The 11,717-nt window shown below is 48.8% G+C and overlaps 1 protein-coding gene across 3 annotated transcripts in view; it reads right to left on the bottom strand.

The window, feature by feature from the left end:
- Window positions 1-9,256, bottom strand: part of Spint1 (serine peptidase inhibitor, Kunitz type 1) — a 17,536-nt gene extending 8,280 nt beyond the window's left edge. Inside the window, exons 1-2 of one of the 3 annotated variants that reach the window (XM_017801583.1) lie at window positions 9,190-9,256; window positions 8,437-8,943 (exon numbers count right to left, since the gene is read on the bottom strand). In XM_017801583.1, the coding sequence (XP_017657072.1) occupies window positions 8,437-8,878 (442 nt within the window). In that variant the 5' untranslated portion in view covers window positions 8,879-8,943; window positions 9,190-9,256. Of the gene's footprint in view, window positions 1-8,436; window positions 8,944-9,097 lie in introns of all 3 variants that reach the window. The other 2 variants (XM_017801584.2, XM_008846777.3) reach the window with 2 other exon arrangements.
- Between the last annotated feature and the right edge of the window lie 2,461 nt (window positions 9,257-11,717).

Genomic DNA, 11,717 nt, shown 5'->3' with positions numbered 1-11,717 from the left:
TGACACTCCCTCAAAGACCTCTGGGCTGTGTTGACAGCTGAAGCTAAGAGATATCTCCTCACAGCAAACCGGCTGAGCCATAACTATGGAGCACCTACCACTTAAATTACCTGTTCTCCAATCCCCAAAAAAAAAAAAAAAAAAAAAAAAAGAACAAAGGAAAAAATCAAGAAGCTTAAGAGGGGCTGGAGAGATGGCTCAGGGGTTAAGAGCACTTACTGCTCTTCCAGATGACCATAGTTCTGTTCCCAGTACCCATACCCACATCAAATGGCTCACAACTGCCTCTAACTCCAGTTCCAAGGGATCCAATGCCCTCTTCTGGTCTCCAAGGTCACATACACACACACACACACACACACACACACACACACACACACACGTGCATACACATACACACACGAAAATAAAAATAATAAAGGGGCTGGAGAGATGGTTCAGGGTTAAGGTTAAGTGTACAGACTGTTCTTGCTTGCAGAGGATCCAGGTTCAGTTCTCAGCACACGCATGGAGTCTAACAACCATCTGTAACTCCAGTTCTAGGGGATCCAACGCCCTCTTCTCTCCTCTAAGGGCACTGCACAACACAGGTATACTTACACACATGCAGGCAATACACTCATACACATAAATAAAAATAAAAATAAAATATTTTTTAAAATAATAAGTCAGAGGCAGGCGGATCTCTGTGAATTCAAGGCCAGCCTGGTCTACATAGTGAGTTCCAGGACAGCTGGGGCTACAGGGAGACCCTGTCTCAAAAAAAGACCAAAAAAAAAAAAAAAAAAAAAAAATAATAATAATAAGGCATAAAAGCCAGGTGCTGTGGCATACCTGTAATCCTAGCACTTGGGAGACTGAAGCAGGAAGACCATGAATTTGAGGTCCACATAGGCAACACAGGAAGACTATTTCAAAAAAATAAAACCAAACAAGATAAACAAACAAACAACAAAAAAAAATCAAGAAAACAGAAGAGGAGACTGGAAAGATGGCTCAGCAGTTAAGAGTACTGGCTGCTCTTGCAGAAGACCTGGGTTTGAATTCCAGTACCTACATGGAGGCTAACAACCATCTTAACTTCAGTTCCAGGGCTTCCGATGTCCTCTTCTGACCTTCAGGGACACTGCACAACACAGGTGCACTCACATACATGCAGGAGGCATAATACACATAAAATAAAATTAATTTTTTTTTTTTTGTCTTTTTGAGACAGGGTTTCCCTATAGCCCCAGCTGGCCTAGAACTCACTATGTAGACCAGAAACTCACAAAGATCCACCACCTGCCTCTGCTTCCCCAGTGCTAGGATTAAAGGCCTGCACCACCATTCCTGGCAAACTAAAAATAATTTTTTTTGTTGTTGTTGCGGGCATGGTGGCGCACGCCTTTAATCCCAGCACTTGGGAGGCAGAGGCAGGTGGTGGATCTTTGTGAGTTCGAGGCCAGCCTGGTCTACATAGGGAGTTCCAGGCCAGGTGGGGCTTCAGGGAGAGCCTTTCTCATAAAGAAAAAAAAAAAAATTTTTTTTTTTTTTTTTTAAAGAAAGAAAACAGGAGTTAAAGAGGCCACGTAAAGACTGGCAAAGACTAGAAGGACACAGCCCCAAGCCAGGGAAGAGCTGCTTAAAGCTAGAAGAGGTGAGTCAGGACTTTCCCTCCAGCATTTTTTCCTGGCTTCCAGTACTGTGACAGAATAAACTTTTGTTGTTTTAAACCACGTGGTTTGTATTGTCACAGCAGCTCTAGGAAATCAACCTGGTGTTAGCCAGGATTCCAGTCCAGCTGGGCAAATAAGACCCAGAAACATGATGCAGTCCATGGACAAGACGAAACAGCAAGCCTGAGAGAAGGACTGGGGAGGAAGGGAAAACAGGCTGGAGGAAGGATTTAAAAAAAAATTATTTGGGGGCCAGGTGTGGGATGTTTAGGGTAACAATAGAAAACATGAAAAATTGTGCTGGGGAGATGTCTCAGTTGGTAAAGTGCTGGCCATGGAAGCATGAGAACCTGAATTCAAATCCCCAGCACCCACATGAAAAGCTAGGTACCCATGTATAATCCCAGCAGTAGAGAGGCAGAGACAGGCAGATCTCTAGAGCTTACTGGCCAGCTAGTCTAGCAGCATCAGTGAGCTGCAGTTTCAGCAAAAGACCCTGCCCCAAAAAATAAGGTAGCGAGTAACTGAGGAAGATAACTGTGATCCACTTCTGGCCTTCACATGCATGCACAAATATGTACCTGCATACACATGTGCACATACACACATACCACCACACATAAAAAAATAAATACTGCGGCTAGAGAGATGGCTCAGCAGCTAAGAGCACTGACTACTCTTGCAGAGGACCTGAGTTTGATTCCCAGCACCCACATGGCGGCTACAAACCGTCCTTAACTCCAGTTCCAGGGGAATCTGAAGCCCTCTTCTGACCTCTGCAGCATTGCACGACACGGGTGCACGCACATACATACAGGCAGTACACTCATATACATAAAATGAGAATAATAAATAAGCCAGGCATGGTGGCGCAGGCCTTTAATACCTTTAATACCAGCACTTGGGAGGCAGAGGCAGGCAGATCTTTGTGAGTTCGAGGCCAGCTTGGTCTAAAGATTTATCGTCCTCTTTTTTTTTTTTTTTTTTACCCTGTCTAAAAAAAAAAAAAAAAAAAAAAAAAAAAAAAGAAACAAAATGAATCAAGGAATTAGGAAATTGTAAAGCTAGTTCAGTGGACAGAAAGGAGACAGCCAGACTAGGACAAACCCCAAAGTTCTCTGGATGGTAGATCAAGGTGCTTGGACACAACAGGAGTAAGATTCAAACATTAAACAAAGGATGATGCAGGAAGGAAACAGACAGTGACTATGAGTAATGGAGCAGAGCAATGGACCTGGCTATCACAGTCATTAACTTCTGTAATACACCACTGAGGTCCAAGTCCTATGGGAGAAGCCTAGGGTGCTCTGGGCGGTGGCTTTTATACATCTATTTGGAAGGTTCCTGTGCAGTAGCAAGGAGGCTGGCGGGTGACCAGGGCAAGAGGTCCAGGAAGATTCAAAAGTAAAGGTATGAGTCACAGGGCAGCCAAGAGAACATAAGGAGGATCTGAGAAATACTGGTGGGCAGACGCTTCAGGCTTCTCATGAGAGGCTGTGGGAATGAGGAAGGAAAAGTCAGGACTTAAACAGAAGAGAAACTAGACGTAGAAAGAGCTTCTGGTTCATTCATCAAGAAGCTGAATTGGAGGTTAGACACCTCCCCCGAAAAACCAGGAGGCAGTGGGAGTGTCGAACTCCCCTGGACTGGAGTTAAGGGCGGTTGTTAGCCACCTTGTGGGTGCTGGGAATCGAACCTAGGTCCTCTGCAAGAGCAGTCAGTGTTCTTAACTGCTGAGCCATCTCTCCAGACCTGAGAACGGACTTTTTTTTTTTTTTAATGTATATGCGTGTACTGCCTGCATATAGGTAAGTGCACCATGTCATGCAATGCCCGAGGAGGACACAAGAGGCTGTTGGACCCCTGGAACTGGAGTTACAGACAGTTGTTAGCTGCCATGTGGGTGCTGGGATTCTAACCTGGGTCTTCTGCAAGAACAGCCAGTGTTCTTAACTGCTGAGCCATCTCTCCAGCCTCGAGAACTGACTTAATCTTAAGTTGTTCTCTGATCTCCATGAGCCAGTAGAGGACCACTCTGCCCCCACCAAAACAAAACAAAAACCCACGAATGTAATAAAAGATAAAATGTCACTTTATAGGTGATTATCTGCTGAAAGGTGTGATTTTGACAGCTTTTACAATCTTGGGGTTTTTTTTTTTTTTTTACCTTAGATAATATAGGTATAGTATATAAAATTTAAAATGTACAAAAGGGTAGTAAAAACTAAGTCCCAAAGTCCCCTCAAACCCCTTGGCTCCTTAATACAAAGGCACATATTTTTATTAGTAGAGGGGGAAAGGGAAGAGGGAAGAAAAGGAATAGGGAAAGGGAAGGAGGGAGGCAGAGAGGGAGGGAGGGACTATCGAGGGATGGTATTTTTTTCCTCTCTTTTAATTTAGACAGAGTCTTGCTATGTAACCTAGCTGGCCTAGAACTTACTATGTAGCCCAGGTTGGCTTTCAGACTTGCAGCAGTTTGTAGCTTCAGAATCCCCAGTGAGCCATCACTCCAGGCTGAGAGTATTTAAATTCATACCCTGCCTTTCTTCCTCCCTCCTACCTAACCTAAACCATACTGCCTTAAGGTTTATTATTTTACACTTATTTATTTAGTATGTATGTATGTATGTATGTATGTATGTTGTGTATATGTGTGGGCATGTGCATGCCATGGCAACCAAAGGGGGGGGTTGTACAGGTTCTTTTCCTCTACCATGTAGTTCTGGGGATTGATTCATGTCACCAGGCTTGGAGGCAAGTGTCTTTACCCATTGAGCTATTTTATCAGCCTGGTTTTATTGTTACTATTATTTTTATTTCTTGGAGTGTTTTTGAGACAGGGTCTCCCTGAAGCCTCAGCTGGCCTGAAATTTGCTATGCAGACCAGGTTGGCATAGATCTTACAGAGATCTACCTGCCTCTGCTGGATTAAAGGCCTGTGCCACCATACCCAGCTGATTTTATTATTATTAAAACAGCATCACAGTATTGATTAAAAGATGTATTGACATACACTGAAGTTGTTTCCAATTCTTCATCATTATAAACAATGCTACAGTGACAAAGTGTCTAGCAAGTCATTGTACACATGTGTAAGTCTACAAGTGGAACTGTGTCAAGGGTGGCACACATCTACAGTTCTGATAGACACACCCCAAGTGGCTTCTACAGAAACACTACAGAGGGTTATGTAGAGGGCTGTCAGAAGAAGAAAAAATGTGACAAGATAAGGACAGCTGTAGGGGGCTGAGTCACAGAGATAAGACGAGGACACATCATGACAGCATAATGGATGGAAAGGCGAGGTTTCACAGGCAAACATGCCAAATGGCACCGAGACTTACAGTCTGAAAATAGGAACTGGGTTTGGGGGACTTAGGGAAAAGAAGACGGTCTGCTGGGCCTCGTGGCACAGGCCTGTAATCCCAGGTACTTAAACACTGGTGAGGATCACAAGTTCAAGAACTGCTCAGGTTGGAGAGATGGCTTAGTGGTTAAGAACACTTGCTACTCTTTCAGAAGACTGGAGTTGGGTTCCTAACACTCACATCAGATGGTTTACAACAGTCTGACTTTGGTTCCTGGGGATTCAGAGCCCTCTTCTGGCCTCCAAAGGCACTTGCACATTTATGCATATGCATACACATACACAACACATACACACATTAATAAAAATAAATCTTTCCAAAAACAAACTGCCTGGGCTACAAAGCTAGTTCAAAGTCAGCCTACTGAAAACCTGTCTCAAAAGGTAGAGAGATGACCCAGGGCTTAACAGCACTGGCTGCTCTTGCAGAGGACCCAGGTTTAGTTCCTGGAAGCTAACAATTGTCTAGTTCCAGGGGACCGAACCCACAAAGGTGGGTAATGCATGCATGTGCTACAAAACACTCATACACATAAATTTTTAAAAATTGAAGGAAAAAAAAAAGGGCCAGGCATGCTGATACATGCCTTTAATCCCAGCACTTGGGAGGCAGGGGCAGGTGGATCCCTGTGAGTTTGAGGCCAGCCTGGTCTACATAGCAAGTTCCAGGCCAGCTGGTGCTACAGGGAGACCCTGTCTCAAAAAGACCAAAACAAGGGGGGAGGGGAGGGCTGGAGAGATGGCTCAACACTGGCTGCTCTTGCAGAGGACTAGGGTTCAATTCCCAACACCCACATGGTGGCTAACAACTGCCAATAACTCGAGTTCCAGGGGATCCAATGCCCTCTTCTGACCTTCAAGGGCATTGCATGACACTGGTGCACTTACACACATGTAGGCAATACACACATACACATAAAATAAAAATAATAAATAATTGTAGCCAGGTGTGGTAGCACATGCCTTTAATCCCAGCACTTGGGAGGCAGAGGCAGGTGGATCTCTGTGAGTTCCAGCCCAGCCTGGTCTACATAGTGAGTTCCAGGCCAGCTGGGGCTACAGGGAGACCCTGTCTCAAAAAAAAAAAAAAAAAAAAATTTTTTTTTATTTAAAAAGTGGGGAACACAAAATACAGAAGGGCCAGAAGCAGGAAGGCAAAGAAGGAATGGAAAGCGGCTTTCTGGAAACAACCCTGAGATAAGCCAAGTGGGCAACAGGCAAGGAGGAACCTGTTCTCTGCTAGCATTGTGCAAAAACAACCAGCCATTGAAAAGGGGGAAAACATACCATCGACCTAGAAGACAGACAGACCGGTTCCACCCACCTATTCCCCAGCCCCACTGAGTGGAAGTGGCAGGCAGAATGATGCATCAGACCCTGGGCTGAATCAGGGGCAGTTTCCCCTACCCCATGCCAAAGGGCAAATGCCCTGCCCTACCACTCCCTTCTTCCTACCCCCAAGAGAGCAAAGGGCTGGAATGGCAATAAAACTAGGCCTCAGGACATCTCCAGGGAAACGCAGACTCCACCTCCTAGGCCATTAGGCCACAGGAAAAAGGGGGGAGGACAGGTACCAGGGACAGGAAGGACAAGTTACTTGTCCTCCACCTGCTGGAATCTGGACTGGACTGGCCTAGCCACAGGCTGGAAAGAAGAACAAAGCAACCCATCCTGGGGAGGGTTTCTCCAACCAACAAAAATCAAAGGCTTAGGAGCCCTGATCCCTGCCACACACACACACACAGACACACACTTCCTGGTATACCAACTAGGCTTGGCTGACAGTGGAGGCCCTGACATGTAGTTAGCTTCCCCCACTTCCTAAAGAACTGCAGTACTCTGAGATGGCCTAGAATGGTCTGGAATGCACACAGCCTGGGGTTTCCATATGAGGAAGGCTGGACGTAAAGGAGCCCAGACCCAGGTTAGTTCCCTAACAATACTTCAGAATCTCAGGCTCTGGCCCTGGAGCAGGACTCCCATGGGCTTCTGTCAGGGCAGGAAAGGATCCGAAGTCAATTAGAGTCATCACCACCTACACTAATGCTGCTTCCTTGTGGAGCAGGCTCTCACCCTGGTCAGCCTAGCCCACAGATGGCATCCCCCACTTTCCAGAATCCCTACCTCAGCTCTCCTCAGAGACTGGGGAGAGGTATTGGAAGGCTAGAAAGAAGAGCAGATCCTTAGCCTGGGAGAGGTACTGGCTCAGAAAAAGGCTGGAAAGTTCCTGCTTGGCTCGCCCTAGTCAATCCTGTTCTCAGCACTCCTCACTTTGGTTGTTAGCTGCTGGGTGTCAAGGGTCAGAGTGCTAGGGTTCTACCAGAAAGGTGGTCCGGTGTGAAACAGCATAGGGCTTACCATTTAGGGGCATGTTATCCTGGGCAAATTATTTAACACAGGAGGCTGTTTTCTAATCTAAAAGATAGATATACCAATAGCACCTCTTCCAAAGACTGGAGAGAGACAGGAGGCCTTACAGAATGTGTGACACAGATGAACTGTGAAGAGCTAGCAGAGGTTATCACTTTTGACCCACTCCTGCCCTGAAGCCCCAACTGGCAAAAAGAACAGTTACAGGGAAGAATTAAGTTCTGCACTGGCCCCCATCCCAGCTGACTGCTCAGTCCTAAGAAAGGGGAAGATCCCAGTTCCCCATTTTGCCCAGATCTCTGGAAGTAAACAAGGTAAACAGCTCAGTACCACATCCTAGGCAGGGAGAGCCCAGCCTGGCTCATGTGAGCGTACACACACACACACACACACACACACACACACACACGTGCCAGGACAGCTGACATCCCTCATCTTCCAGATACACATACCAGCAGCTTGACTCACCCAGCAGCCCTCCTCACCCCCAGAGAGCCTCTAGGTGGCTGTGCCCACAATATTGCCCCTCTCCCTGTGGGACAGCTCTAGCCAGGGCCTGTTCTGTAGTCTCTGGGGCTTGGCTGTGTCATGGTGTGCCTCCACCTGCAAAAGGCCAATCTATCCCCTAAGTAGAGAGATGCTAACCAGCCACTGGAGGTGACTTGCCAGGCTCTCTTGCCAAGGCCTGGGGGTGTCTAGAACAGTGCTTGGTCAAGGCGTCTTTGTAGTCACTGGGCCACATCAACAGCTCACTCCCTCAGTCTAACAGGGCCAGGGGAGACAATCCTCGTGAGTCGTCTCATTTCTCCCACAGACACAACCAGAGCCAGGCCTCCAGCCCATTGCTTTTCAACATCCTGAGTTCAGGAGCCAGAATCAAGAATGTGGCCCCTCTCCACTCGCATCCCCTTTCCTTTATTTGTTCATACTGCCTACTTCAAAGGAGTTGCTGGAACTGGACTCTCCTCCCTCACTCCCTTGTCGTGGCTCTCTTCCGCAGAGACTCCATAACCAATCCAACCCTGCAACCCTCCTCCTCACCTCCAAAGCCTCGAGTCCGCAGCTCGCGATAGGAGTGGTAAACCTCCTGCGTGAGGTAATTGATGAAGCCCTCCTTCGGCGCAAACTTGCACACGAAGTTCTGCTCGTAGAGGCAGTTCATGAGGAAGCAGGCAGAGACGGCGTCCTCACCGCCGTCAGGCTGCAGCTCCACCAGCGCCAGGTTGCAGTTCTGGGTGGTGCAGCAGGCGCGCACACAGTCCCAGCCCCGGCGCACCGTCGGGGAGCCCAGGAAGGTGGCCCCGTTGCTGACCGAGGCCTCGGTATCGAGCACGAAAGCAGGCACCCCGCTGGTAAAGCGGTTGAGGCAGGGGGGCCCCACCGGGGGCTCAGGGGGTGCGAGCGGTAGCCCGGTCTCGGTGCCCTGGAGGCCGAGCGCACAGAGGAGCCACACGGTGCCAACGGCGAGGCGGGCGCCCGCCATCGTCCTCCCAGGGCCGTCGCCCTCCTTCACTGTGCGGGCCTCTGGGTTCCGAGAGTTCTGGTGACCTGAGAGAGGTGGGGACACGAGAGACACACCTGATCGGCCCAGGTGGGGACAGGGAGCACGCGGGCCCGACACTCCCACGGGCCCGACACTCCCACGCGGGACCAGGGACCCGACCGCTTCGGGGCAGAGGGGCCTGCTAGGGGGCTCACGTACCCGGACACACGCACCGCCGCAGAACGGACGGCCAAACATGCTCCGAGCCCGCTCCGCCTTCGCCTACGCCCGGCGGCCTCGGCCCGGGTTACCTGCGCAGGTGAGTGGGGTGGGGCCGGCGGCCCAGGATCCTGCCCGGCTACCGCCGGGTTCCGGGTGTTCGAAGGATCTACCGCCTCCTCCCCCTTAGTTTCTGGTGAAACTGAGTCAGTGCAGCCGGGGCGGGGCGAGCATTAACCCCTGCGCCGCCGGCCCCGCCCACGCCCGTAGCACGCCCACCCGCTCTTTCCTTACTCCACTTCCGGCTGGACCTGCGAGGCGGCTGTGCCATCCCAGACCTTGCGGCCGCGGATGGGGTTAGAGCCCACCCCCCGACTCGGGCACCTAGAGGCCTGGGTCCCGCCCGCGTGCCCCAGAGACGGCTGTCCGCGGGGCTTCACGGGATCCAGACGCTCGAGGGGGTCCCTGAGCCTCAGAGGTGCATTCTGAAGGCTGACGCGGGGTCCGGGACTCGGCTGTGAGGTCGCGGGGTGGCGCGCTCCGGGCCGGCTCTGCTTTCCTGCCGCATGGAGCGCGGCTTCCAGGCCCTAGGCCGGAGGAGGGTAGGAAGGGGCTGGTGTAGAAGAAAAGAGGGGAAAGCTTATGCAGAAGATATCACTGCCCATGGCCTGCCCTCGGGACATCATTTCCAGTTCCCAGTGGGAAGAGAACCCAGTAGCTGGGTGGCTGCGTTTGTGAAGACCCGCCTCTGGGATGAGGGCTGCTGTGGCGGGCAATACATGCATACACATAAAATTTCCAGAATTGGGAAACAGGTGATTCCTGGTATCCAGGCTGCCCTGCTTCCAGTAGGAGTTCTTTCTCTTTGGGGGCTCTCCCTCATTTTGTTATTAACATTTCCTTTTGATGTCTTGATGAACTGCCCGGTTCCCTGGGACTCAGGTTTACATTCCTATCCCCAAAGGGGGTGCTCGTAGTCAGTAGTTGACCGCTCTCTTCCACTTATATATGCTCCTTGGACACCTGGAGATTCTAGCTCACTGAAGTAGTGGAATTAATGGCCTTCACCAAACCATGGATATCTTGTGGCCAAGTTCATTGTTCGTCCTCAATGAAAAATTCTTAGACCATTCTCTCTACACACCAGGATTAGTTCTGTGTTCTTTCAAAATCAATTTTTTTGGGGGGGTCTGGAGAGATGGCTCAGCGGTTAAGAACACTGACTGCTCTTGTAGAGGACCCGGGTTCGATTTCCAGCACCCACATGGCTGCTACAAACCGTCCTTAACTCCCGTTCCAGGAGAATCTGAAGCCCTCTTCTGACATCCGCAGCATTGCACGACATGAGTGCACTCACATACAGGCAGGCAATACACTCGTACACATAAAAATATAAATAAATTTGGGGCTGGAGAAATGGCTCAGCGGTTAAGAACACTGGTGGTTCTTGCAGAAGACCCGGGTTCGAATCCCAATACCCACATGGCAGCTAACAACTGTAACTCTGGTCCCAGGGGATCGAACAGCCAGTGCACTTACCTCCATGCAGGCAATATATGCATACACATAAATTTAAAAAATATAAAAATAATAAAATTTAAAAGGTAAAATAAGGGCAGGAGATATGGCTTAGTGGTTAACAGTACTTGGTGGTCACCCAGCACCCACATCAAGCAGCTCACAACTGCCTGAACACCAGTTCTAAGGGATCTGATACCCCCCCCCTTTGGTCTTTTTGAAACAGGGTCTCCCTATAGCTCCAGCTACCTGGAACTCACTATGTAGACCAGGCTGGCCTTGAACTCGTAGAGATCCTCCTGCTTCTGCCTCCCAAGTGCTGGGACTAAAGGCATGCCATGTCCCACCTGGCTTTTTTTTTTAATTCATGATGTCTTAACCTCCCCTCCATCCCATGGAACTGTCCCCTCCATTGCTCACCCAAAGCAGTTTCACATAGAAGGCTTTGGAGCCAAGGATCATTTTCCTTTTCAATTGCAAATCCCCCAGCTGCTCACATGATGAATATGTCTATAAACTGATAGATGTCTGTCACTCCTTCACTGGATTTTCAGGGGGTCCATAGCCCCTGAAAGTGATACCCATAATGGTATGCTGGGGAAGAAAAAATGATTGTATGGTTACTGGGAAGAAAGGGTTTTGTCACAATTTGATGTCTACCTTCCCTAACAGCTTAAACATAAGAATACTAACACAGGAGACTATTATGATAATACTACATTGCCAGAAGTTTATCATTACATTCATTATGCATACTATGAAAGATACCTATATTTAAAGTTGGGTGTGGTGGTGCATGCCTACAATCCCAGCATTTGACAGGTGGAGGCAGGAGCATCAAGAGTTCAAGGTCAGTCTTAGTTACCTAGTAAATTTGAGGCTAGCCTGGGCTATATAAGATCCTGTTTCAAGAAAAAAAAAAAGGGCAAACCAAAAACATAGCTGTATTTAGGGATAGAGGTATAACTTAGCCATAGAGCACTTGCCTCATGTGCACAGAATGCTGTTTGAACACATTTATCAGACACTGAGAATGTCCAAAGCAGTTCCCACTTGTTACCCAGTATAATCCAGACAAACCAATGAAGGAGGTACTCTTTTT

This window comes from Nannospalax galili, unplaced genomic scaffold (assembly GCF_000622305.1).
Source record: "Nannospalax galili isolate Female #2095 unplaced genomic scaffold, S.galili_v1.0 scaffold342, whole genome shotgun sequence".
Classification (NCBI taxonomy): Eukaryota; Metazoa; Chordata; class Mammalia; order Rodentia; family Spalacidae; genus Nannospalax; species Nannospalax galili.
Note: the sequence above shows the minus strand (reverse complement) of the source record. Positions and strands in the feature narration are given on the sequence as shown.